Raw genomic sequence first — 27873 nt, forward strand, 5'->3', positions numbered from 1 at the left:
TCCTGGAAGTTTAGTCCAAATTAAGAGTCCAAATCAAAATCTCTCTCTCTCTCTCTCTCTCTCTCTCTCTCTCTCTCTCTCTCTCTCTCTCTCTCTCTCTCTCTCTCACACACACGCTCACTCTCGCACACACACACACACACACACACACACACACACACACACACACAGAGAGAGAGAGAGAGAGAGAGAGAGAGAGAGAGAGAGAGAGAGAGAGAGAGAGTCCTATAGAAAATATTGCTCACACACAGCATGGCATAGGGAAATACATTTTTTGTAGAAAATGATAAAGGACATAATTCATATTATAATAATTCCTATCCTGAGTGGACGCAAGTGCGTTCAAGGTGTTGCAGACAGACAGCGCAGCCTGTTACTGGTGATGGGTATTCCGAGTCTTTTCGGTGAACCGGATCATTTGGCTCCTTTCACCTAAAAAGAGCCGTTCATTTGGCTACCAAACGGCTATTCGTTCAGTAGTGCTTGCAAAGTGACCTTAAATCATAAAACAATTGCCAATCTCTAATTCAATGCCTAAAACGTTGCGAGTTCAACTATATTTTTACCAAACCAAATATATGAACAAATATAATGCAATGAAAAAAAATAGCGTTGATCAGAATGAGGCTCTCTCCTCACTATATGGTTCCGGCATTGAGGAATTACCATCTTCAGATAATGTTTTTATAATTTGTCTGCAGATAATCGATGTCTGGAGCTGAAAAAGCAACAGTAACAGTATGCAAATAAGGGAGCCAAATGAACGGCTTTTTCACAGATGCAATTCGATTCCCAACGTTCACCAAAAACAGCCGTTCAAAAAGAGCCGTTCGTTCGTAATCACTACCTGCTACCCACCCGGCCACTGCAATGCGATGCTGCGGCTGCTCACTACTGCCGAGAGTCCCGCGCAGTACTGATGGAGGGAGGGAAGTTGTGAGGCGGCGAGTTATCCCCTTAAAATAGGGTGATATCCCCAAGAAAGGCCAACCCAAAACCATGGCGGAGGCCAATCCTTTTAGGGGACTGCCCCGTTTGCGGAGGGCCGCGGTAAGGTGTTTACGATATAAGTATTTATTTGATGTTTCCCGAAATTAGGAATCAGGATCTGTCTATTGCAGCATAGCGAGGCGAACGAACACTGCTTGGCCGGAATGTGCCCTACTGCGGCATCAGCTAGAAATCGCATGCGACTTAAGGCATATACAAATGTCAGATAACACTCGATTTTCTGTCTGTTCTCGTAAGCGTGAATTTCAAAAATAGTTTACATAGTTGCACGTCTATACATGTGTTTGGAGATGCAGGGAGGGGGTCGGACAGGACATGCCAATGACAAAATGGTGTGTATGATAAGTCTTGCGGGATAACAACAGTAACATTAGTTGAAACAGGTCTTTAGGCATTGAAGAGTGATATAACCTAGTGTTTGTTGTAAGGAGGGTATTATCATCAGTGTTATCTTTATCGACAGAGAGTTAATGAATATTGTATGACCTTAAAATATTATTGCAGTAGCCTAGTTGCATTTCTACAGCTGCCTCATATACAGTTTGCTAATAACTGATATAGCCTATTGTACTATATTTGCTCTGTAGTTCACCACAGGGCATCACAGGCACCACAGCCAATTCCTACTTTGGCCGCCTTTCCTTCCAGTTCTCTGCTGCCAATGACTGGAACGAATTGCAAACATCACTGAAGGTGGAGACGCATATCCCCCTCACTAACTTTAAGCATTAACTGTCAGAGCAGTTGACTAATTATTGCACCTGTACATAGCCCATCTGTAAATAGCCCACCCAACTACCTCATCTCCTTTGCACCCCAGCATCTCTACTTGCACATTCATCTTCTGCACATCTATCACTATCACAGTGTTTAATTGCTAAATTGTAATAATTTCACCACTATGGCCTATTTATTGCCTTACCTCCCTAATCCTACCTCATTTGCACACACTGTTTCTAGACTTTTCTATTGTGTTATTGACTGTACGTTTGTTCATTCCATGTGTAACTCTGTGTTGTTGTTTGTGTCGCACTGCTCTGCTTTATCTTGGCCAGGTCGCAGTTGTAAATGAGAACTTGTTCTCAACTGCCCTACCTGGTTAAATAAAGGTGAAAATATATATATATATATATATATATATATATATATATATATATATATATATATATATATAAATGTACTGTAAGCAAGGTATTTCACTGACACAGCAGTGTGGTTGCAAACGATGGAGACAGTAGTTTTGGTAGAGCTGAATTATACCAAAAAACTGTATCTAAATATATAATATAATAATATATGCCATTTATCAGACGCTTTTATCCAAAGCGACTTACAGTCATGTGTGCATACATTCTACGTATGGGTGGTCCCGGGAATCGAACCCACTACCCTGGCGTTACAAGCGCCATGCTCTACCAACTGAGCCACAGAAGGACCAGCATAATGCATGCATTATGTGATGGTATAGGGGTCTATTTGAGATGTGTAATAGGCCAAAAAACTGTTGATATGCATGTTTCTGATCTGTGCTGCAATGGTCAAACTAGTCTTCAGCATGTCTCCACTAGGATTGACTGAGTGTGAGGGAAAGCTGATAGGCTTGGTGTCGCCTGGTGTGTTTCATTGATCACCTGTCCTGCAGACATTCAGATTGACTTTGCCTTATATCTATTTGCATTCACGCTGCTGCTCAAAGCTGCCCCTTGGATCACAGTGGCCTGTACATGGAAGTACATCTCCAATTGGCCCATGCAAAGTTCCATTACTGAAGGCTTATTCATTTTTAGTGCTGAGCCTGAGGTGCATTTGCCTCAAACATCTGAAGAGAGTCTGACATAGAACAACAGCTAGTTGGTCACAGGGATGTTATAAGAGTCTAAGGACCTCCACTGCTGTTACAGTATGATGGAGGGGTTGCAGTATGATGTTGGAGGTGTTGCAGTATGATGTTGGAGGTGTTGCAATATGATGTTGGAGGTGTTGCAGTATGATGTCGGAGGTGTTGCAGTATGATGGAGGTGTTGCAGTATGATGTCGGAGGTGTTGCAGTATGGTGTTGAAGGTGTTGCAATATGATGGTGGAGGCTTTGCAGTATGATGTCGGAGGTGTTGCAGTATGATGTCGGAGGTGTTGCACTATGATGTTAGAGTTGTTGCAGTATGATGTCGGAGGTGTTGCAGTATGGTGTCGGAGGCGTTGCAGTATGATGTCAGAGGTGTTGTAGTAGGGCGTCGAAGGTATTGCAGTATGATGTCGGAGGCGTTGCAGTATGATGTTGGAGGCGTTGCAGTATGATGTTCGAGGCATTGCAGTATGATGTCGGAGGGACTTGCTGTTACGGAGTCTAGTTGTTAGGTGTCTGTCTTTATTCCTTTATCCAACATATCATACTGAAACAGATGCAGTATAATGTTGGAGGTGTTGCAGTATGATGTCGGCGGTGTTGCATTATGATGGACGTGTTGCAGTATGATGTCGGAGGTGTTGCAGTATGATGTCGGAGTTGTTGCAGTATGATGTCGGAGGTGTTGCAGTATGATGTCGGAGGTGTTGCAGTATGATGTTGAAGGTGTTGCAGTATGATTTGGAGACGATGGAGTATGATGTCGGAGGTGTTGCAGTATGGTGTCAGATGCGTTGCAGTATGATGTCGGAGGCATTGCAGTATGATGTTCGAGGCATTGCAGTATGATGTCGGAGGGAGTTGCTGTTACGGAGTCTAGTTGGTCTAGGTGTCTGTCTTTATTCCTTTATCCAACATATCCTACTGAAACAGATGCAGTATAATGTTGGAGGTGTTGCAGTATGATGTTGGAGGTGTTGCAGTATGATGTTGGAGGCGTTGCAGTATGATGTCGGAGGTGTTGCAGTATGATGGAGGTGTTGCAGTATGGTGTCGGAGGCGTTGCAGTATGATGTCGGAGGCGTTGCAGTATGATGTCAGAGGTGTTGTAGTATGGCGTCGAAGGTATTGCAGTATGATGTCGGAGGCGTTGCAGTATGATGTTGGGGGCGTTGCAGTATGATGTCGGAGGCGTTGCAGTATGATGTCGGAGGGCCTGCTGTTACGGAGTCTAGTTGATAGGTGTCTGTCTTTATTCCTTTATCCAACATATCATACTGAAACAGATGCAGTATAATGTTGGAGGTGTTGCAGTATGATGTCGGCGGTGTTGCATTATGATGGCGGTGTTGCAGTATGATGTCGGAGGTGTTGCAGTATGATGTCGGAGTTGTTGCAGTATGATGTCGGAGGTGTTGCAGTATGGTGTCGGAGGCGTTGCAGTATGATGTCGGAGGTGTTGCAGTATGATGTTGAAGGTGTTGCAGTATGATTTGGAGACGATGGAGTATGATGTCAGAGGTGTTGCAGTATGGTGTCGGATGCGTTGCAGTATGATGTCGGAGGCATTGCAGTATGATGTTCGAGGCATTGCAGTATGATGTCGGAGGGAGTTGCTGTTACGGAGTCTAGTTGATAGGTGTCTGTCTTTATTCCTTTATCCAACATATCCTACTGAAACAGATGCAGTATAATGTTGGAGGTGTTGCAGTATGATGTTTGAGGCGTTGCAGTATGATGTTGGAGGCGTTGCAGTATGATGTCGGAGGTGTTGCAGTATGATGGAGGTGTTGCAGTATGATGTCGGAGACGTTGCAGTATGATGTCGGTTGGAGCGAGCGGTCGCATTCGCACTTCGCTCTGCAGGTTGTATAACTTTTTCATTACATTTCATTATAGTACAACGGTTGATTTGTCTAATCTTAGCAATTCTTCTTAGCTAGCTACATAGCCGTCCTTGTATCAGAGATAATTGCATAATTATCGTATTTCGTTGCCCTAACGTAGCCTTCACTGCTATTCGCCCAGGAGCTAGCTAACGCTAGCTAACGCACACAGATTAGCATCACTGTAGTGCTATTCACTCAACTGTACGACTTGATTAGTTTACTGTTAGCTAGCTACATAATCTTAGCCATTCTTCTTAGCTAGCTACATAGCCGTCCTTGTATCAGAGATAATTGCATAATTATCGTATTTCGTCGCCCTAACGTAGCCTTCACTGCTATTCGCCCAGGAGCTAGCAACGCTAGCTAACGCACACAGATTAGCATCACTGTAGTGCTATTCACTCAACTGTACGACTTGATTAGTTCAGTGTTAGCTAGCTACATAGCTGTCTTTGTTTCCAAGATAATTGTGTAGTTTAGTGTGTGTAGCCTTGGAGTGATTATCTTAATTCACTGAGGTTCGCTAGCCAGCTATTGTCGTTCTTTTAACTCAACGTAACGTAAACAACACTGCTAGCTAGCCAGCTAGCCCCCGAATAGCAGCACTGTAGAAATTATTACACTCAACGGAACGACTTGATTAGTGTAGTGTCAACAACGCAGCTACTGCCAGCTAGCCTACTTTAGCAGTACTGTATCATTTTAATCATTTTAGTCAATAAGATTCTTGCTACGTAAGCCTAACTTTCTGAACATTCGAGACGTGTAGTCCGCTTGTCATTCCAATTTCCTTGCATTAGCGTAGCCTTTTCTGTAGCCTGTCAACTATGTGTCTGTCTATCCCTGTTCTCTCCTCTCTGCACAGACCATACAAACGCTCCACACCGCGTGGCCGCGACCACCCTAACCTGGTGGTCCCAGCGCGTACGACCCACGTGGAGTTCCAGGTCTCCGGTAGCCTCTGGAACTGCCAATCTGCGGCCAACAAGGCAGAGTTCATCTCAGCCTATGCCTCCCTCCAGTCCCTTGACTTCTTGGCACTGACGGAAACATGGATCACCACAGATAACACTGCTACTCCTACTGCTCTCTCCTCGTCCGCCCACGTGTTCTCGCACACCCCGAGAGCTTCTGGTCAGCGGGGTGGTGGCACCGGGATCCTCATCTCTCCCAAGTGGTCTTTCTCTCTTTCTCCCTTACCCATCTGTCTATTGCCTCCTTTGAATTCCATGCTGTCACAGTTACCAGCCCTTTCAAGCTTAACATCCTTATCATTTATCGCCCTCCAGGTTCCTTGGAGAGTTCATCAATGAGCTTGATGCCTTGATAAGCTCCTTTCCTGAGGACGGCTCACCTCTCACAGTTCTGGGCGACTTTAACCTCCCCACGTCTACCTTTGACTCATTCCTCTCTGCCTCCTTCTTTCCACTCCTCTCCTCTTTTGACCTCACCCTCTCACCTTCCCCCTACTCACAAGGCAGGCAATACGCTTGACCTCATCTTTACTAGATGCTGTTCTTCCACTAACCTCATTGCAACTCCCCTCCAAGTCTCCGACCACTACCTTGTATCCTTTTCCCTCTCGCTCTCATCCAACACTTCCCACACTGCCCCTACTCGGATGGTATCGCGCCGTCCCAACCTTCGCTCTCTCTCCCCCGCTACTCTCTCCTCTTCCATCCTATCTTCTCTTCCCTCTGCTCAAACTTTCTCCAACCTATCTCCTGATTCTGCCTCCTCAACCCTCCTCTCCTCCCTTACTGCATCCTTTGACTCCCTATGTCCCCTATCCTCCAGGCCGGCTCGGTCCTCCCCTCCCGCTCCGTGGCTCGACGACTCATTGCGAGCTCACAGAACAGGGCTCCGGGCAGCCGAGCGGAAATGGAGGAAAACTCGCCTCCCTGCGGACCTGGCATCCTTTCACTCCCTCCTCTCTACATTTTCCTCCTCTGTCTCTGCTGCTAAAGCCACTTTCTACCATTCTAAGTTCCAAGCATCTGCCTCTAACCCTAGGAAGCTCTTTGCCACCTTCTCCTCCCTCCTGAATCCTTCCCCCCTCCCTCCTCCTCTCTGCAGATGACTTCGTCAACCATTTTGAAAAGAAGGTCGATGACATCCGATCCTCGCTTGCTAAGTCAAACGACACCGCTGGTTCTGCTCACACTGCCCTACCCTATGCTCTGACCTCTTTCTCCCTCTCTCTCCAGATGAAATCTCGCGTCTTGTGACGGCCGGCCGCCCAACAACCTGCCCGCTTGACCCTATCCCCTCCTCTCTTCTCCAGACCATTTCCGGAGACCTTCTCCCTTACCTCACCTCGCTCATCAACTCATCCCTGACCGCTGGCTACGTCCCTCCCGTCTTCAAGAGAGCGAGAGTTGCACCCTTCTGAAAAAACCTACACTCGATCCCTCCGATGTCAACAACTACAGACCAGTATCCCTTCTCTCTTTTCTCTCCAAAACTCTTGAGCGTGCCGTCCTTGGCCAGCTCTACCGCTATCTCTCTCAGAATGACCTTCTTGATCCAAATCAGTCAGGTTTCAAGACTAGTCATTCAACTGAGACTGCTCTTCTCTGTATCACGGAGGCGCTCCGCACTGCTAAAGCTAACTCTCTCTCCTCTGCTCTCATCCTTCTAGACCTATCGGCTGCCTTCGATACTGTGAACCATCAGATCCTCCTCTCCACCCTCTCCGAGTTGGGCATCTCCGGCGCGGCCCACGCTTGGATTGCGTCCTACCTGACAGGTCGCTCCTACCAGGTGGCGTGGCGAGAATCTGTCTCCTCACCACGCGCTCTCACCACTGGTGTCCCCCAGGGCTCTGTTCTAGGCCCTCTCTTATTCTCGCTATACACCAAGTCACTTGGCTCTGTCATAACCTCACATGGTCTCTCCTATCATTGCTATGCAGACGACACACAATTAATCTTCTCCTTTCCCCCTTCTGATGACCAGGTGGCGAATCGCATCTCTGCATGTCTGGCAGACATATCAGTGTGGATGACGGATCACCACCTCAAGCTGAACCTCAGCAAGACGGAGCTCCTCTTCCTCCCGGGAAGGACTGCCCGTTCCATGATCTCGCCATCACGGTTGACAACTCCATTGTGTCCTCCTCCCAGAGCGCTAAGAACCTTGGCGTGATCCTGGACAACACCCTGACGTTCTCAACTAACATCAAGGCGGTGTCCCGTTCCTGTAGGTTCATGCTCTACAACATCCGCAGAGTACGACCCTGCCTCACACAGGAAGCGGCGCAGGTCCTAATCCAGGCACTTGTCATCTCCCGTCTTGATTACTGCAACTCGCTGTTGGCTGGGCTCCCTGCCTGTGCCATTAAACCCCTACAACTCATCCAGAACGCCGCAGCCCGTCTGGTGTTCAACCTTCCCAAGTTCTCTCACGTCACCCCGCTCCTCCGCTCTCTCCACTGGCTTCCAGTTGAAGCTCGCATCCGCTACAAGACCATGGTGCTCGCCACGGAGCTGTGAGGGGAACGGCACCTCAGTACCTCCAGGCTCTGATCAGGCCCTACACCCAAACAAGGGCACTGCGTTCATCCACCTCTGGCCTGCTCGCCTCCCTACCACTGAGGAAGTACAGTTCCCGCTCAGCCCAGTCAAAACTGTTCGCTGCTCTGGCCCCCAATGGTGGAACAAACTCCCTCACGACGCCAGGACAGCGGAGTCAATCACCACCTTCCGGAGACACCTGAAACCCCACCTCTTCAAGGAATACCTAGGATAGGGTAAGTAAGGGTAGGTAATCCTTCTCCCCCCAACAAGATTTAGATGCAAGTGGCTGTTCCACTGGTTGTCATAAGGTGTATGCACCAATTTGTAAGTCGCTCTGGATAAGAGCGTCTGCTAAATGACTTAAATGTAAATGTAAATGTCGGAGGGCCTGCTGTTACGGAGTCTAGTTGATAGGTGTCTGTCTTTATTCCTTTATCCAACATATCATACTGAAACAGATGCAGTATAATGTTGGAGGTGTTGCAGTATGATGTCGGCAGTGTTGCATTATGATGGAGGTGTTGCAGTATGATGTCGGAGGTGTTGCAGTATGATGTCGGAGTTGTTGCAGTATGATTTTGAAGGTGTTGCAGTATGATTTGGAGACGATGGAGTATGATGTCGGAGGTGTTGCAGTATGTTGTCGGAGGCGTTGCAGTATGATGTCGGAGGCATTGCAGTATGATGTTCGAGGCATTGCAGTATGATGTCGGAGGGAGTTGCTGTTACGGAGTCTAGTTGATAGGTGTCTGTCTTTATTCCTTTATCCAACATATCCTACTGAAACAGATGCAGTATAATGTTGGAGGTGTTGCAGTATGATGTTGGAGGCGTTGCAGTATGATGTTGGAGTGGTTGCAGTATGATGTTGGAGGTGTTGCAGTATGATGTTGGAGGTGTTGCAGTATGGTGTCGGCGGTATGGCAATATGATGTTGAGGCGTTGCAGTATGATGTTGGAGGCGTTGCAGTATGATGTTGGAGTGGTTGCAGTATGATGTTGGAGGTGTTGCAGTATGATGTTGGAGGTGTTGCTGTATGATGTTGGAAGTGTTGTAGTATGATGGATGTGTTGCAGTATGATGTCGGAGGTGTTGCAGTATGGTGTTGGAGGTGTTGCAATATCGATGTTGGAGGCGTTGCAGTATGATGTCGGAGGGCGTTGCAGTATGACATTGGAGGGTGGAGGCGTTGCAGTATGATGTTGGAGGTGTTGCAGTATGATTTTGGAGGTGTTGCAGTATGATGTTGGAAGTGTTGCAGTATGATGGATGTGTTGCAGTATGATGTCGGAGGTGTTGCAGTATGGTGTTGGAGGTGTTGCAATATGATGTTGGAGGCGTTGCAGTATGATGTCGGAGGTGTTGCAGTATGATGTTGGAGTGCGTTGCAGTATGATGTTGGAGGGCGTTGCAGTATGATGTTGGAGGTGTTGCAGTATGATGTCAGAGTTGTTGCAGTATGTTGTTGGAGGTGTTTCAATATGATGTTGGAGGCGTTGCAGTATGATGTCAGAGTTGTTGCAGTATGATGTTGGAGGTGTTTCAATATGATGTCGGAGGCGTTGCAGTATGATGTCGGAGGCGTTGCAATATGATGTTGAGGCGTTGCAGTATGATGTCGGAGGTGTTGCAGTATGATGTTGGAGGCGTTGCAGTATGATGTTGGAGGCGTTGCAGTATGATGTCGGAGGGCGTTGCAGTATGACATTGGAGGGTGGAGTCGTTGCAGTATGATGTTGGAGGCGTTGCACTATGATGTTGGAGGTGTTGCAATATGATGTTGGAGGCGTTGCAGTATGATGGATGTGTTGCAGTATGATGTCGGAGGTGTTGCAGTATGGTGTTGGAGGTGTTGCAATATGATGTTGGAGGCGTTGCAGTATGATGTCGGAGGTGTTGCAGTATGATGTTGGAGTGCGTTGCAGTATGATGTTGGAGGGCGTTGCAGTATGATGTTGGAGGTGTTGTAGTATGATGTCAGAGTTGTTGCAGTATGTTGTTGGAGGTGTTTCAATATGATGTTGGAGGCGTTGCAGTATGATGTCAGATTTGTTGCAGTATGATGTTGGAGGTGTTTCAATATGATGTCGGAGGCGTTGCAGTATGATGTCGGAGGCGTTGCAATATGATGTTGGAGGCGTTGCAGTATGATGTCGGAGGTGTTGCAGTATGATGTTGGAGGGCGTTGCAGTATGATGTCGGAGGTGTTGCAGTATGATGTCAGAGTTGTTGCAGTATGATGTTGGAGGCGTTGCAATATGATGTTGGAGGCGTTGCAGTATGATGTCGGAGGTGTTGCAGTATGATGTTGGAGGGCGTTGCAGTATGATGTCGGAGGCGTTGCAGTATGATGTCGGAGGCGTTGCAGTATGATGTCGGAGGCGTTGCAGTATGATGTTGGAGGGCGTTGCAATATGATGTTGGAGGGTGTTGCAGTATGATGTAGGAGGGTGTTGCAGTATGATGTTGGAGGTGTTGCAGTATGATGTTGGAGGTGTTGCAGTATGATGTTGGAGGTGTTGCAGTATGATGTTGGAGGTGTTGCAGTATGTTTTGAGTTTCTCTGCTATTCCAGAGACAGTAGAAGGTTTCTATTTGACCGGTATTTCCTCTTTCTCTATCACTTGTTTATTTTAGTCATCATGTAGAGACAATACTTGTCATACGTGTTTTGCAATGCTTTAAAATGAACCGGAACCTATATTCCAGTGGACAGAATTAGAACAACTTGGTCAAATTAGAGCCCATTACATTCATCCAGAGCCATATAGTTAACATGTGTAAAATATGTATCAAAATATATCTCTGCATTCATCTATCCATGCAACATATGGGTTAACATTTCTACCAAACATCAACATGTGCGCTGGATGCGCGCTGTGTTAAGAAGCAGTGCGGCTTGGTTGGGTTGTGTTTCGGAGGACGCATGGCTTTCGACCTTCGTCTCTCCCAAGCCCGTACTGGAGTTGTAGCGATGAGACAAGATAGTAGCTACTAACAATTAGATACCACGAAATTGGGGAGAAAAAGGGGGTAAAAATAAAAAATATATATAAAATAAAAAAATAAACATGCTGACTTAGGTTTATTCACTCGTCTAGTGCGATAGGGAGGAGGGCTTTATGTAAGAGTTATCTAATGAGCTAAGAAGGTCAACGCTGTGAATGTCCACACTTACTGAGTAGGATGAAAACTAAGAAGAACCGCTTGAGAACGGTAGTGAGGCGATAACCAAGTAGGAATTAAACAGAGCAGGCTGACACAACAGTCATGCCACACAGGCAATAAGGTTCAGTGATATCAATTATCTCAACTGTTGTTCTCTTCTCCTGCTGTCTTCTTTCTGCAGATGTCCTTCCCGGGGAATCTCCACCTGGTGTTGGTTCTACGGCCCACCAGCCTCCTGCAGAGTCCCTCAGGCACCGGCACTGACTTGGGCTTCCGCTTCAGCCAGGATGACTTCATGCTCAAGATGCCGGTAAGAAGTGGAAAATGACGAAAACCAAGGCTTGTTTGAAATGTTGAGCAAATACCCGTACAGAAAGTGGTTAAGGGGCCTTATTCGGGCAATCCCAGTAGTTGTTTCAACAGTCGGACAATATCAGGGGCTGTGAAGGACTCTCTTCGGTTGTGTTTACGCACAATCTCTCTCTAAAATCTATTACTGTAAGGTGAGGAGTGATTATGATGGGTTCTGGTTGTCACGGTGGTTTTGTGCTGTACACCTCGGTCTGCTACTCTGTGTTCTTCCGCAGGTGGTTATGCTCAGTTCGGTTACGGACCTGCTTCGCTACATCGATGAGAACCAGCTGACCTCAGAGTTTGGTGGAACTCTGGAGTACTGCCATAGTGACTGGGTTGTCCTTCGTACGGTAAACATGCTGTCCCACGGTGTCACCTGAAGCAACACATCGATTTATAGGCAGACCTGGTATTTTGGTACACGGACCTTCGTCAAACAACATGTAGACAATTACACCTGCAAAGCAGCCTAGATGTGCAGTGTGGCAGAGTACATGACAATATCGGTGTTTTTGGTATAAGGCAAGACGTTCATTACTATTTGTCTCCCTCTGTAGGCTATTGAGAGCTTTGCCGTGACTGTCAAGGAGATAGCCCAGTTGCTGCAGTCGTTCGGCACCGAGCTCGCCGAGACCGAGCTTCCAGATGAGGCCGACGCCATCGAGTTCCTCCTCAGATCCCACACTGACAAATACAGGCAGCTGAAAGTAAGACACGCCTCCCATGACAACCTCGGAATTATTCAGAGTTTTTGTTGTTGTCGCAAGGCCGTAGTAGTGCATGTTGCTGTGATGTCCCGTGAATAACTGAATGGCAACGATTGCAGGATGACATCAGGTCAGTGATGCGGGAGGGCCGTCACTTGCTCTCCAACCTGGAAGCCGCCAAGGCAGCTAAAGCTGATGGACAGGAGGACAAAGATATCAAACAGGACTGGGACACGGTGCAGAGGTACAGAACACTGTTTAAAAAAAAAAAAGATGGTTCAGACAATTGTGTTTCTTCACATGCCGTTGGTGTGTCTAGTTTCATTTATCTCGTGTTGTCTTTGCGGTAGCTGCCATGGGATGGGGTTCTGGAGGAGTTATCGTTTTGATAAAGTGTTTGACCTTTAGCTTGTGTACCATCTGTTTTCTTCAGGCTTCTGGCCCAACTACGGGACATGGAGATGGCTTTTGATGGCTTTTTTGAGAAGCATCACCTGAAACTGCAGCAGTACCTTCAGCTGATGAGATATGAGATGAGCTTTCATGAGGTACAGCCAGTTTGCAGTGGTAAAAGTGTCAATCTGTACTATTTCCTACATTTAGTGCCAAAGGTCAAACTTCCTTTTTGCTGTTGCTCAGATGGAGGAGATCCTGGACCAGTTGTCTGGTCAGGAGCAGGAGGTCGCTGCCGTGGGAGGGACTGTGGTCCAGACAGAACAGCTATTAAAAGATCTGGAGTCACTGGACACCCGCGCACAGGTCAGGGTCCCACGACACAAATGAACCTCTCGCTTGACCCTTATCGAGTACATCTTGAGATTTCTGACAGAGAAACGTAAACTGCTCCAGATAGGTGCACCTATGATGGGGATCCTTGACTGTTTTTTGTTGTTGTGTGATTGTGGTGGTTGTCAGGAAGAGATGGGCCGCGCCCAGATCATCATCCTGCGCGGCCACCAGCTGGCCACCGGTCACCACTACGCTCTGGCCCTGATCGTCCAGCGGTGCAACGAGCTGCGGCACCACTGTGACGTGCTGACCACCGCTATCCGAGCCAAACGGGCTACCCTCACCCGCATACGCCACCTGCTGCTGCGTCTGGAAGAGGCATGCGAGCGCACGCACGCGCACACACACACACACACACACAATTGTAAACCCCATCCTCCCATATCCACTCATAAAGCTTGTAGAGTCTGTGATGTCTGTGATGGTCAGTGTGTCATGCTTCCATGCGTCTCTTTGTGTGTGTGTGTCTGTGTTTGTGTGTCTATATCCGCCTTCAGGCCCGGCGCTGGTGTGACGAGGGGGCTTACCTCTTAGCCAATCAGCTGGTGGATAAGTTCCAGTCCAAGGAGGGAGCTCAGGGAGCGCTGCAGGATATAGAGAGACTCCAGGAGGAGACACCGTTGTGTCTGAGCCAAAGCCCTGATGTCCTCAGTCTGGAGTTTGAGGCCATCCTGACCCCTCAGCTAGAGGTATGCATCCCTGTTCCATAGTGTGTTCTTTGGCATCAGTCACATTTCCACCCAGCCTGGCTCCAAGTCATACTGTGCCATTTCCTCCCGTTATCACCGTATCATTTCATCCCAAAGCTCTTTGGTGCGACGACAACATCCTGTCGACACGGCAAACTTGACACGTACTCTAATACTACAACTGCCACAAGCGTAGGGTATTATTGTCAACAACCTGCTGTTGCCAGCACTTTCCACCTTTCTCCTCCCTCATGCAGATCCAATAGGCCTGTCGATCTCTATCAGTAATCTCTCTCTCTCTCTCTCTCTCTCTCTCTCTCTCTCTCTCTCTCTGTCTCTCTGTCTCTCTGTCTCTCTGTCTCTCTCTCTCTCTCTCTCTCTCTCTGTCTCTCTCTCTCTCTCTCTCTCTCTCTCTCTCTCTCTCTCTCTCTCTCTCTCTCTCTCTCTCTCTCTCTCTGTCTCTCTCTCTCTCTGTCTCTCTCTCTCTCTCTGTCTCTCTCTCTCTCTGTCTCTCTCTCTCTCTCTCTCTCTCTCTCTCTCTCTCTCTGTCTCTCTCTCTCTCTGTCTCTCTGTCTCTCTCTCTCTCTCTGTCTCTCTCTCTCTCTCTCTCTGTCTCTCTCTCTCTCTCTCTGTCTCTCTGTCTCTCTCTCTGTCTCTCTGTCTCTCTGTCTCTCTCTCTCTGTCTCTCTCTCTCTCTCTCTCTCTCTCTCTCTCTCTCTCTCTCTCTCTCTCTCTCTCTCTGTCTCTCTCTCTCTCTCTCTCTCTCTCTCTCTCTCTCTCTCTCTCTGTCTCTCTGTCTCTCTCTCTATCTCAGTCTCAGATTGGGGTGGCCACTGAGAAGCTGTCTGCCATGCAGAGAATGATCCACAACAGGCAGGCATGTCTGAGGAAGCTGGCTGACATTCAGGTGCGGCCCATCCAGCTGGTGGCCCCTCGGCCTGAGCACTCTCCCCGGTGCAAATCCCCTCTCTTCTCCCCCAAACACAGTACGTTACCATAAATACACAACCACAAAACTCTTACCGAGGCCTAACGGACGCTGAATGTGAGTTAGTTCTCGTACTCTGATTATTAGGTGTGTGAGAAAAGGTTTTTCAAGGATGATAGTGGACATTCAGCAGCCTGTCTTCCTCAGATCAAGTGTTCATACTTGAAGTAATCGTCTTTTTTTAATTTTTATAATCATTCTGTGCATTTTCATGCCTGCAGGTGTAGATTTCAACTCGGTTCTCAACTCAAGGTTCTCTTTTGACCTCTTACCTGGCAAGAGGGCAGCTCGGAAAAGCCCTCGAAAGGTGAGAGTTGGGGGTTGTGACACCTACAGATCAGAAGGTTCCTTAAGATCCACTGCATTCATCAAGTGTCTGACGAGACCTGTATTAATATAGGACTTTGGCTACGTGGTTGTTTCGAACCGGAACACGTCCGTTTTTTCCCCCAATCGACGATTCAAATGGAATTCGTTTTACCAAACTGCCCCGGGAAATATATCATTTTTCTCATTCAAAATGGACCATTGTGACGGGAGACAGGAGGCTGTTCTAGGTGTGAATATATTTCGACTTACCTGCGTGAACTGTATGGCAGTCATTCAATTAGCTGACGTAATTGCCAATTGATCAATTCATTGGCACAATATCATCCGCTTAATCTTTTAAAAGAGAAATAGGCACTGCCCGCTGGTTGAATCAACGTTGTATCCACGTCATTGTAACGAAAGGACGTTGAACCGTAGTGGAATAGACGTTGAGTTAAAGTCTGTGCCCAGCAGGCGGGAAAGTTGGTACATGACAAAGCAGATCCAACATCTGTACGCTGCGCGTAACGCTTTGTTTTAAGACTGCGTGCAGCACCTGTTCAACTCTGTAACATCCCTCAAAACACAGGGATGACGATTCACACAGGATACGTATTAGCAGAGAACCTGGGGAGTCTGGAATAATAACCTTCCCGCCAAGTAAAAATGACTGACATGGCAGATACGGACAAGACTAAAATGACGGATGTGGTGTTTTGTGCTCGTGCGGATAATTACATTACCCGACCATCCCAACCTCCCCCGTCCCAATAGGGCTATAGAATGTCTCTACTTTACATTTCATGTCAACACGATTTGCATTTTCTCCAGTGTGGGATAGCATATCCAGTGTGGGATAGCATTTGTATTTATTTATCTGGCCTCCACATCATCTTTGTCCTACAGAGTGGCTTATCACTGTTTCAGCTTGTCATGTTGACTAAATTCATTCTTGCCCTCTCTCTCTCTCTCCCCCTCCAGATAGAGGTGATGCATGACTATGAGGAGAACCGCAACTCTCTCTCCTACGGCCAGGAGGGAGAGGAGAGCCCAGACCAGCTGAAACGGTGACACAGAACCCCACTCATCATCAGTTTGCATGTACTGTCTGATTCCAGCTTGGTTTCATCAACTGTTTATCTGTCTTTGTCTGTTATCTGCCTAGAAAATGTAATTGCATTTCATTTAATAAAGGAATTTCCCTTACTGGTGCCTCTCTGTCTCTCTTTCTCTCTCTCTGTGCATCTTGCTGACTGTGCTTTGTGTCTTCAGACACATAATCAAAGAGCTTATTGAGACAGAGAGGATCTATGTAGAGGAGCTGCTCTCTGTCTTGCTGGTAAGGTGTTTCATTTAACAGTTGCACAGACACACAAACCATCCCAAAGGGTACAATATTTTTTTAAAAACAAGTCTTAATTTCTGTAGGGTTACAGGGCAGAGATGGATAACCCCGCCCTCTCCAACCTACTGCCCTCTGCCCTGCGCAGCAAGAAGGAGGTCCTCTTCGGGAATATGCCAGAGATCTACACATTCCATAGCAGGCAAGGAAGTGCACAAACACTCGCTCTTTCACACGCACTGAGGCACTGATAAGCAAAAGCTCTGTTTTTACAGTGAGGAGAGTATTGATTGAAGTCATGCCTCATCCGCCCCTCCTCTCTACAGGACCTTCCTCCAGGACTTGGAGGGGTGCCTGGAGACTCCCGAGAGGGTTGGAGCATGCTTTCTACGACGGGTGAGCAAGCTTCTGATCACCCCTCTCTGACTTCATGTGGTATGGGGTCATCAGGCAGAGCCCCCTGTAAACCCTCTACAGTCAGTTGGCTTGGTTTTGACGTTTTCTCTGTCCGTTTCAGAAAGAAAAGTTCCAGGTGTACGAGCGTTACTGTCAGAACAAGCCGCACTCCGAGTTGCTATGGAGACAGTGCTCTGCTTCCCTCTTCTTCCAGGTACTCTGGCTAAGTGGACTGCCAAACTGTTTTTTTTTCATTGAAGAGAGATGCACTTCCCCTTACCTCCCACTTTTGAATCCCCTTTCACGTGTTGATAAAAGTGATATAGTTTTGATATAGTTTTGACGAACTGGATACATTTGAACGATTTCTTCAGTCTTTACATCTCCATCCTGTGCAGGAGTGTCAGAAGAAGCTGGAGCACAAACTGGGGTTGGACTCGTACCTCCTAAAGCCTGTCCAGAGACTGACTAAGTACCAGCTGCTGCTGAAGGTAGGGCTTGGGCTCAGCCGACATCTTGACTTACATGGTCCGTGTGTGTGCTTTAACATTCCATTTGAACACATTGGGGCCTTCCGGGCTCCTGTCTTTCCCGACAGGAGCTGTTGAAGCACAGCGCAGACAGTGATTATATATCTGAGCTGCAGGGGGCACTAGAGTCCATGCTGGATCTCCTCAAGTCTGTCAACGACTCCATGCACCAGATCGCCATCACAGGTTATGAGGTAAAGCATGTGATTGAGAGAATGTATGAGTGACTAAGTGAGAATGAATGAGAAAGGGACAGATGTGCATCTTGTTTTTCTCTCCGTGAATTTTGTAATGATTATGTCTTACCACATCCCAACATGCTGGGTTGTGTTGTGTCTGGCTGTGTCCCCAGGGGGAGCTGAGTGACCTGGGCCGGGTGCTGATGCAGGGCTCCTTCAGTGTGTGGATCAGCCATAAGAGGGGCCCGACGAGGATGAAGGCCCGTTTCAAACCCATGCAGAGGCACCTCTTCCTGCATGAGCACGCTCTGCTCTTCTGCAAGCGCCGTGAGGAGCATGGGGAGGGCCACGACCGCACCCCCTTCTACAGCTTCAAGCACTGCCTGAGGGTAAGGCCCCCGTCCGGCACTTCTGTTCTTATCATATGGACACGCGTTCGCTTTGATTAAAGGGACAGTCAACACACTCGCGGTGGTGAATTGTGTTTTCTCTGCAGATGAGTGCTGTTGGCATCACTGAGAATGTCAAAGGAGACGTGAAGAAGTTTGAGCTCTGGTACAGTGGCAGAGAGGAGGTGTACGTTGTTCAGGTGAGGGCCACATTATGTATCGTTTGATTTTGATTATCTCGTGCTCTCAGTTTAGTCTGTGCCTTGGCAAGTGATGGAGTGGGCTTGGTCTGGGCTTCTTACTTCATATGTATTCACTGTATTCTAGTCAAGGCTCACCCTAAACAACTACTGCTGTGCCCGCCTTTTCTATTCCTACGCTGTCCATAATGTCTATACACACACCATCCTGTACATTGATATTCCGGACACTGACATTGCTTGTCCGGACATTCCTCAATTCTTTTATTTTATGTTTGGTCGCAACACAAGCATTCTCGCGGCACCAGCGATAACATCTGTAAGATGTGTACGCTGCCAATACAGTTTGGTTTGATTTGACTCGCTGACACACACTCGGTACTGATGCCCTGTGGCTGTGTTCCCCAGGCCCCGACGTTCCAGATCAAGATCACCTGGCTCACCGAGATCAGGAAAATTCTCACCAACCAGCAGAGGCTCCTCCAAGGTTTCTACTTTGCGTCTACTTGTCTGTCAGCTTCCATGTTGGGTGTGTTATCCATTCCCCTTGTCTTCTATTGTGGTGTGATGTGACTCATCTGTCTGCATGCCAGTAGTTTGGTTCAACTACCTGGAGATCTAAAAATCACTTTTATCTGCCCTCTGCCCCCCTCTCCCTCTCTCAGAAGACATTCCCCCTATTCAACTCTCAGAGCAGACTCCTCTGTCTCCTCCCTCTACTGACAGGTGATGCTCTTTGCATGTCCTCTCACGTCCTCTCATGTTCTCTCATGTCCCCGTGTCTCACAATTTGCATGATGAACAAAGAGAACGTTGGGGATTTCCTGGAAATGTTTGAAAATGGCACTCGTAGCGTGTGATTCGCTTGTGGTCGATTCCAATCATAGCTTGGTTTCAACTCATCTCCAGCCTAGTGACTCCCGAAATGTCAAGCTTGTTTCTCTGGAGTTGGTCTGGAGAACGGTGTGACTTAGCCAGTGCCTGAGGCCAAGCTTGTGACCATGTGGATGTTGTGTTTCTGCCCCCCGTTCCTTTGCGACGCGGGACAGTCTGGCTCATATGTCGGTGTGCATGCCGTGGAGTCCCAGGCAGATCACTGGCTGCTCAGGTTGTTTTGATGTCCTTCCTCACAGTAAGCCTCCAGACCAGTCCCTCAGCACGGAGGAGGCCGAGTCATCAGGCCGCACCAGCCCCGTCCTCACAGACCCCGTGGTCTTCTCCCCTCAGCCCCAGCACAACAATCGACGCAGTGAGTATGCGTGGAAAACAGCAACCATTTTGTCTCACACACTTTAGTAGCAAAGCAGACTCCAAGTCTACTGGCCAATTGGGGCCGGTCGGTGAGGTTTTGACACTGAAAAGTCCAGCATGTCGTCGCAGTGGAATTGTGTTTTTGTCATCAGTGGGAAGGTTCTGAAAGTGAGAGGCCTTTGACTTGCAGGGAGGGTTGTAATCAAGAGCTTCTCTCTGTAAAACGTAGGTTGGCCTGGCACCTCCCACTCAGTGGACATCTGTGAGGGTCCGGAGGACTGGAGCACCACTGACTTGTCCAACCTGTCAGACTCTGACGAGGAGGACGACCCTACTCCACTGGTGAGCCGGTCTAAACGTCACCCGGCGTTGTATTGTCAAGTGTTCCTGCAAAACAGTTTGTGGACGTAATTGGACATTGGAGTTAGAGCACGATGTAAAATACGAGGCTATTGTCAGTCTGTTTTTCTGTTTATCTGGTCTTAAGGGGACATGCTTTCCTCTCACAGGTTCCTGGGAGGTACAGGGCCCTGGTGGAAAGTAGTGTGTGCAGTACAGATGACCTCATCATTAAGTGCGGCGATGTCATCCAGCTGCTGGATCAGGACACTGTAGGGAAGTGGTGAGAAGCCCCGTTACTAACATCACTACCGCTGTTGCTGTTGCTGTTGCTGTTGCTTGCTGTCGTTACTACAGCAGTACTCCTGATTCTCTCTCTGTCAGGCTCGTGAGGAATGTCAGTCGTTGTGATGAGGGTCGGGTCTCAGCTGATAACCTGCACAGGATTCTGGGAGAGAGTGGCCGTGCCCACTCAGGCAGGATGGAAGGTGAGGGGCTCCCCGTGGACCAGTAGTAGAGCTCACTGTTCTGGTGTTTGTAGCTATTAGCATGGATGAATAAGATGTCCTCATATCCACAAACATACCTGCACATTACGACCTTACTACCTGTTTGTTCCTCTACATACCTGCACATTACGACCTTACTACCTGTTTGTTCCTCTACATAACTGCACATTACGACCTTACTACCTGTGTGTTTCTCTTTCAGGGAATCAGAAAACCCGGAAGCTCAGCTCTCTCTGAATGAAGTACGTGCCATCCACCCTCCGTCCGGACACAACCTCTGACCCCACAACTGTCGTCCTGACATCCTTCCCATCCAAGGTCGTCTTTCCTGGAGTCTCCAGGGGCCTTGAACATGCTGCCAGAGACCGACCAGTCATCAATCAAACCAGAGGATCTGAAGGGTCGACTTTGCCTTCTTTTAACCGTCCATCTCCAGAAATGTATTATAATCACCACCATATTAATACCATGGCGATAAAACCACAAGGACGTCTTTTTGCATTTCCTCCAGAGGGTGCATGTGTTGCCGTGGGTAACGTCCCTACCCACGTCAAGCAAACAACCTCGAGCACAAGGCAGTGGACTGAGTCTACTTTCCGAACCCCCGGGCAGCATCACAACATCACCTTAAAGAACTGTCACCCCGGGAGATAGGATCTCGATGTCTTCATTTTCCTGGATGAGATGCATGAACTGTTTCTAGTCCACTTTATAAATACATTTACTTAGAAAAGGACTGTTTTACTTCTGTTACAGTGAAAGTGAATCCAATCTCTCTCTTTTTTTTTTTTTTTTTTAAATTTGTGTGTAACTATCATGGTTCATGATAGAACCATAACAGATTTCAACATATCGTCAATGCCAGGTTATGTGCCAAAACATGCTATTGTACAGTTTCCCTGTCTGCTTTATTTGTTAGAACAGCCTCATTTTGTACCACTCTCATTATCCCCAATTACTATGGTAAATAGCTGACATTTCAGTGTGAAAGCTAACAGCAAGCAAACTGTGCCAAGCATTGTATTTCTATGCTCACTATTCTGCATGAATGTCGACAGGGTGTTGCAAGTGGTCAGTTCCAAGTTGAACATTGCCGAATGCTTCTTTTTATCTGCACTGCAGTTTTGTGCCAGTAGGGGGTGGTGTGTCAGTCGTCTGACCATTTGACGTGAGAGGAGGGTCCCGCAGTGCCGCTGCCGCTACTTCTGCTGCTGAGTGAGTGTGATGATTGGATGTTGCAGCTTCTATGTAAATTCTCCACATAGACGGACGTTGGGGATTCATGCGAATCTACAGAGAATTTCATATATGATATGGATGGAAATTATTTGACCAAATACAAGCACAAGCGGATCTGATGGGAGAGTCTTTCTTTACATTCTAGTAATTTAGCAGACACTCTTATCCATTTTCATAAATGTTTCTTTACTATGTCTTAACCTTATTTTTTTTATTTTTTTACCTTTATGGGTGTGGATGTGCATTTTGTAAATGTTGACTGATACTACTGTACAAGGCGTAGGCATCTGGGTCAGTCCCTAATGTTTCTGAATCTATTTTAAATAACTTACAGAAGACATTCAAAGAGACATCATTTCCCGGATCCCTTTTAATTCATCAACAAAGAGTAAATCAGCTCAGTTAAACATTACACAATGGTAATCATCCAAAACGTTAAGTAACGTAAGGGCGGGGGGGGTCTTGGACCTCTCAGACATCAGGCTCAGAATTGGAACCAATGCTTCTAAGCCCAGTGACATTGGAGATCCACGGGAAGTAACGTGACACACGTGTGTAGATGCCATACTTCCCTTCCTTGGCGCACTCCTCCCCCCAGCTCACGATGCCCGTCAGAAACCAAGTGTCCCGGTACTGGGTGACATGGGGACCGCCACTGTCCCCCTGGCATGAATCCTTCTGCTCGCTGCGGTAACCGGCACAAAACATGAAGCGGGACACCCGTTCTGTGCTGCTGCCCTTGCACTCGGTCCTGTCCACGTAGGGCACCTCCACCTTCTGCAGTATGGAGGACTCAGGGCCCTGGAAGCGCATCCTGCCCCAGCCGCTGACCACCGAGATAGAGGCCTCCCTCAGCAGCGTCTCAGTGAAGTCCTTGGGCCCCAGACAGATGGGGAGGCTGTAGTCAGAGAGGAGTGCGGGCGTGCGGAGCTTGAGCAGGGCTATGTCGTGGTTGTACTGACTTATCTTGGCATCGTATCTCGGGTGCATGTGATGCTCAGCCACAGCGTGGTCATGCTCCGTCCCCTCCTTGACCTGCATGTTGTGCTCCCCTGGCGAGAGGCATTGTGATCAGATGAACATTATTTTGAACGAATGAAGCACAAATACCAAATTGGCAGTCACTCCTACTTGGTTTGACTCACCCACTCTGATGAAGAAGGTTCCAATCTTGCCCTCGTTCAGGCAGTGGGCAGCGGTGATGACCCACATCTCACTGAGGAGGGTGCCACCACAGAAGTTCTGCCCGGTCAGCTTGCTCATCAGGGACACCTGGCAGTGTCCCAGAGGTTAGCACAGACAACCGCAGTCTAAACACATTGACTGGAGGGGCTTAGTTACACTCACACACTCACATGACTGGCCTACCTGCCAGGGGATCTCCCCAGGTTTCACTGTGTTTCCCCCAACGATGCGCTGGTCGCGGGATGTCTCTTCCTGGATGGTGGGCAGTGTTGGGAAGAAGGCCCAGGAGGGCAAGTCCCCCAGCACTGAGGAAGAGTGGCTGCTATTGGTGCTGCTGACTCGGTGGGGGGTTGTGGTGGTGGCATTGACCGCAAGAGAATCCAAGGTGTTGTTCACAGAGGCCTCCGGTGTCTCAGTGATGTTGAGGGCGTTGTCGTAGGACTGCCGAGTCTGATCAACATTTACGGCTGTGATGATCGACCGAGAGGACATTGTTGCGCTTATAGCCTTGCCAAGATGACCACAGGGGAATGGTCCTGGCCAAAACAAACATAGATGAGACCGGTTGAAAAATAGATGACAGATGATTTAAATCAACGCAAAGAGAACATGGTGCGCGGACTTATATGCAGGATCAATCAGTACCTTCTGGTTCGCAGGTGGTCTTGTCCGGAGCCAGTCTATACCCTGTGGCACAGTCGCACACTGCATGCTGGGCGTTCAGCACACAGAAGTGGGAGCAGCCACCGTTGTTAATGTCACACTGCTTAGCCATCTCTGAGTAGGGAGAATCCATGAGAACAGAGGATTAGGAGACGAGTTGATTTTGAACAATGGGGGGAATTAACGAGGTTAACATGTAAGCTACTATAAGGTAAACATATGCAATGTTCAAGTTAAAGCAGGAATATCTGCAAATCCAATCGAATGCCAAGTGGATGACAAGATAGTTGACGTTACTGCGTTTGATTTGATTTTAAACAGATTACAGGTTACTCACCAATCTCACAGTTTTTCCCATTGAATTGAGGTAGACACCAGCATACGTAAGCACTCATGGCATCTATACACTTCCCCCCATTCTGGCATGGGTTGGACTCACACTGGTCCCCGTCTGTAGGGGCACATAGACAAAGACTTGACTACAGGTAGATGAGATAGATTATACCAATCAGCTCATTGTACAACTCTACTATCTCTACAGAATATCGATTTATTTTTCATTTTTAGCCTTAATGCTTACCAAGGTAATTCGCCCAGAATTGCATCTAAATCAAAAGACAAAGAAACACCATTATTGAGGCTGTCCATCACTTGACATGGCAGAGCCTAATCGGCAGATGGACTTCCTGTGGGGTTGAAGGGGATGCTACCTACTGTTTTCTCCTCGTTCTCAAACACTTCCCTTGCCTCCTCCAGATTGCAGCGCTCCTCGATACACTCCCTCTCCAGGTTGTCCTTCTTCATCTCCTCGAAGGCCCCCGTGTTGTAGCGCTTCTGCCTCCTCAGGAGGGTGTCTGCAGACTGCCTGGACAGAAAGACTGAGGCTGGGGAGGAAACGAGGACAGAGATGGGGGGTCACTAAATGAACAATTGAGTTGAAATGAATTCCCCTTATAGGTTCAGGTTGGCAAAGCATATGTCGTTTCCCATGAAGAAGAAAAGATCATCATTGACATATAGAAAACGTCCCTTCCTCTGACTCTTCTCATCCTCGCCCTTATGCTCTCATCCTGTATCTGTACCCTGAAGTTTATACAATGTGCCAATGCATTTGACTGACTGACAACTGAACTGGAAGGAGCAGGGGTGTCATGCACACCAAAAATCGGAGGGGGCACAAAGTATGTGAGGATGACTAGGGGGGAGTCTGGAGGGGGGCTGGGGCCCCCATCAGGAAGTTGAAGAATTTTGCATTTTTCAAACACTTTAAACAGCTTTTTCCTGCAATCCAGAGTCATAATCATTATGCTTAATTCTATTAAAAAATATATGCTTATTTTTCTGTATGTCTAAGCATACCTCTTGAGCAATCTGTATCCTCCCGACTGGTGGTTATTTTTTAAAGAAACTAAATACACTATATATACAAACTTATGTGGACATAACAATCGAGCACATAGCCATGCAATCTCCATAGACAAACATTGGCAGTAGAATGGCCTTACTGAAGAGCTCAGTGACTTTCAATGTGGAACTATCATTGGATGCCACCCTTCCAACAAATCAGTTTGTCCAATGTCTGCCCTGCTAGAGCTTCCCCGGTCAAACTGTAAGTGCTGTGAAGTGGAAACGTCTAGGAGCAACAACGGCTCAGCCGCAAAGTGGTATGCCACACAAGCTCACAGAATGGGACCGCAGAGTGCTGAAGAGCGTAGCACGTAAAAATGTGTCTGTCCTCAGTTGCAACACTCATTATCGAGTTCCAAACTGCCTCTGCAAGCAACGTCAGCACAATAACTGTTTGACGGGAGATTCATGAAATGGGTTTCTATGGCTGAGCAGCCGCACACAAGCCTAAGATTACCATGCGCAATGTCAAGCGTCGGCTGGACTGGTGTAAAGCTCGCCACCATTGGACTCTGGAGTAGTGGAAACGCATTCTCTGGAGTGATGAATCACACTTCACCATCTGGCAGTCCGACGGATGAATCTGGGCTTGGCGGATGCCAGGAGAATGCTACCTGTCCGAATGTATAGTGCCAACTGTAAAGTTTGGTGGAGGGGGAATAATGGTCTGGGGCTGCTTATTGTGGTTTGGGCTAGGCCCCTTAATTCCAGTGAAGGGAAATCTTAACTCTACAGCATACAATGAAATTATATACTATTCTGTGCTTCCAACTTGTACTAACGGTTTGGGGAAGGCATTTTCCTGTTTCAGCATGACAATGCACTTGTGCACAAAGTGAGGTCCATACAGAAATGGTTTGTCGAGGCCTAACGAGTGGCGCAGCGGTGTGAGGCACTGCATCTCAGTGCTAGAGGCGTCACTACAGACCCGGGTTTGATCCCAGGCTGTAATGATTTTTGGTCCAGCATCGTGCGGGTTAGGGGAGGGTTTGGCCAGCCGGGATGTCCTTGTCCCATCGCGCTCTAGTGACTCCTTATGGCGGCCAGGTGGTGCCAGCTGTACGGCGTTTACTCCGACACATTGGTGCAGCTGGCTTCCGGGTTAAGCGAACAGCGTGTCAAGAAGCAGTGAGGCTTGTCGGGGCCGTGTTTTGGAGGAAGCATGGCTCTCGACCTTCGTCTTTCCGGAGTCCATACAGGAGTTACAGCGATGGGACAAGACTGTTACTACCATTTGGATATCACGAAAAGGGGGTAAAACTTGGAATAACTTGACTGGCCTGCACAGAGCCCTGACCTCAACCCCATCAAACACCTTTGGGATGAATTGGAACGCCGACTGCAAGCCAAGCCTAATCACCCAACAGCAGCGTCCAACCTCACAAATGCTCTTGTGGCTGAATGGAAGCAAGTCCCTGCAGCAATGTTCCAACATCTAGTGGAAAGCCTTCCTAGAAGAGTGGAGGCTGTTAAGGCAGCAAAGGGCAACCAACTCCATATTAATTCCCATGATTTTTCCACATACTTTAGGTCACGTAGTGTGTGATTCCCTTCATCTCTGCTAACTTCTGTGTAAAAGATTGAAAGGAATGTGAGTCTTATCCATTTAGATATTGCCTTTATTTTCTAAAGTCAGCAGGCATGCCAGCTAATATAGTTATACAAGTAATCGACTCTAACTTGATAGCCTGAAATGGCTTCTTGGTAGCTAGTTATAAGGATGGGTGATTGAGAACCTATCTGGGCTAGCTAAAACAACTTCATAAAATTGCTAGATGGCTAGGTATTACAGAGAAACAACCACAAAAAAAATTGATTAAAATGATAATAGATATATATTTTTAAACAGGACAACGCTGAGGGGGAACATGCCCCTGTGCCCACTACGGGCATGAGTTATCAGGGAAGAAGTGAGGCCAGTTTACTGAAATCAAAGTAAAGCCCTGGTTTGGGTTTATGTGAAGCAGATATAATAGAAAATGTTATGTGAATAATATGTGAATCAAACATCACATTCGTACGGTATTTCTATACTATCATAACGAATGATAAAGATGCACTTGTGAAAAGCATAGGATACTATTTGTCGATATCTGTTTTTTTGTTAAATGTGTGAAGCCTACCTCCAGAAGTGAACTCATTTTCCACCATGAATACCGCAGTTATGACAAATAAACAAATCCTTGTCATCTTGTTGCTCTAGGTAGTTATTCTTATTGATATCCCACCAAACAGAAGAGACCAAAAAGGAATGGACAAACTTGACTCTAAACTCCAAAGTACAGGAGACTATTTGCACATGACCACCTGGGTAAGCGAATCTCTCTCTATCTCTCCCTTTCGCTTTCTCTCTCTCTCCGTCTCTCTGTGAGTCTGTATAAAATTCCTCTTCGAGTTTACATTTTTTTGGTGGGTGGCTTGAGTTAAAACCTAACTGTTATTATTAAATCTATTGGTCTATATATTTTGCTGATTCAAATGAAATTGTTCATACATTTTTACTAATTGAAGACAAATGTGGTCCAAACTTGGGCAACACAACAAATATTGACCGTTGCTGTCTGACTTTTGTCAACCCTGTGTTTGAAGTGCAAGACCGCTGAATAGGGGTTCTTCAACCACAAGGTTATTTCCACTCTTGATAAAGGTTCAAAACGGCTGTTGTAAATTCTAGTCTGTGTCACAAAAAAAAAAAATGATTGTGTACCCAAATGAGGGGCAGAGGTGGGCATGTCAGTATAACTCTAAGTTGTACAGTATTTGCAGAGCTCGCAAAACTGTCAGCTCCTGATCTCTTCCTAGGGACGATGCCAGCTCAGGCTGATGAAGTTCTGCCTCGCAAATTATGTGTCTTTTCCAATATCTAACTGTCCTGCTGTTTTCCCCGTCTGAGCTTTCGTGACCTTTGGATGATTAGAGTATAAACAGGGCACTAGACCTCTAAAACAGGCTACACGCAGTCACAATGTGAGTGTGG

At 47.4% G+C, this 27873-nt stretch overlaps 2 protein-coding genes across 7 annotated transcripts; one reads left to right on the forward strand and one right to left on the reverse strand.

The window, feature by feature from the left end:
- The first annotated feature begins 835 nt into the window (after positions 1-835).
- Positions 836-21760, forward strand: LOC118390509 (proto-oncogene DBL). 6 transcript variants are annotated; one of them, XM_035781149.2, is made up of 27 exons: positions 836-1050; positions 11613-11741; positions 12019-12135; positions 12343-12492; positions 12612-12736; positions 12926-13040; positions 13132-13251; positions 13408-13599; positions 13779-13970; positions 14785-14956; positions 15180-15265; positions 16249-16334; positions 16540-16606; positions 16696-16811; positions 16936-17005; positions 17127-17219; positions 17404-17496; positions 17604-17729; positions 17888-18103; positions 18211-18303; positions 18712-18832; positions 18969-19029; positions 19353-19552; positions 19784-19896; positions 20064-20176; positions 20278-20381; positions 20605-21760. In XM_035781149.2, exons 1-27 carry the CDS (start codon positions 1000-1002, stop codon positions 20637-20639), a joined length of 3156 nt encoding a protein of 1051 aa, XP_035637042.1. In that variant the 5' UTR covers positions 836-999; the 3' UTR covers positions 20640-21760. The 6 variants fall into 6 exon arrangements, with proteins under 6 accessions (XP_035637042.1, XP_035637046.1, XP_035637043.1 ...); XM_035781153.2 differs by having other exon boundaries at positions 19437-19552; XM_035781150.2 differs by having other exon boundaries at positions 18712-18790.
- A 233-nt stretch (positions 21761-21993) lies between these two features.
- f9b (coagulation factor IXb) lies at positions 21994-27188 on the reverse strand. Its single transcript, XM_035781157.2, has 8 exons — positions 27020-27188; positions 24204-24373; positions 24070-24094; positions 23827-23940; positions 23472-23603; positions 23010-23362; positions 22787-22913; positions 21994-22693 (listed from the first exon to the last, which is right to left on the reverse strand). The coding sequence occupies exons 1-8, from the start codon at positions 27084-27086 to the stop codon at positions 22113-22115; spliced, it is 1569 nt and encodes a 522-aa protein (XP_035637050.1). The 5' UTR covers positions 27087-27188; the 3' UTR covers positions 21994-22112.
- Positions 27189-27873: the final 685 nt, after the last annotated feature.

This window comes from Oncorhynchus keta, chromosome 11 (assembly GCF_023373465.1).
Source record: "Oncorhynchus keta strain PuntledgeMale-10-30-2019 chromosome 11, Oket_V2, whole genome shotgun sequence".
NCBI lineage: Eukaryota > Metazoa > Chordata > Actinopteri > Salmoniformes > Salmonidae > Oncorhynchus > Oncorhynchus keta.

Bases quoted from the DNA above. Each gene is read 5' to 3' on its own strand.
- f9b (XM_035781157.2), bottom strand. From the start codon at position 27,086: ATGACAAGGATTTGTTTATTTGTCATAACTGCGGTATTCATGGTGGAA. The intron at 24,374-27,019 runs GTAGGCTTCACA...TTTCCTCCCCAG, and splicing joins AAATGAGTTCACTTCTGGAG to CCTCAGTCTTTCTGTCCAGG. The intron at 23,604-23,826 runs GTGAGTAACCTG...CTCCCTACTCAG, and splicing joins TGGGAAAAACTGTGAGATTG to AGATGGCTAAGCAGTGTGAC.
- LOC118390509 (XM_035781149.2), top strand. From the start codon at position 1,000: ATGGCGGAGGCCAATCCTTTTAGGGGACTGCCCCGTTTGCGGAGGGCC. The intron at 13,971-14,784 runs GTATGCATCCCT...TCTCTATCTCAG, and splicing joins TCCTGACCCCTCAGCTAGAG to TCTCAGATTGGGGTGGCCAC. The intron at 19,553-19,783 runs GTGAGTATGCGT...TGTAAAACGTAG, and splicing joins CCAGCACAACAATCGACGCA to GTTGGCCTGGCACCTCCCAC.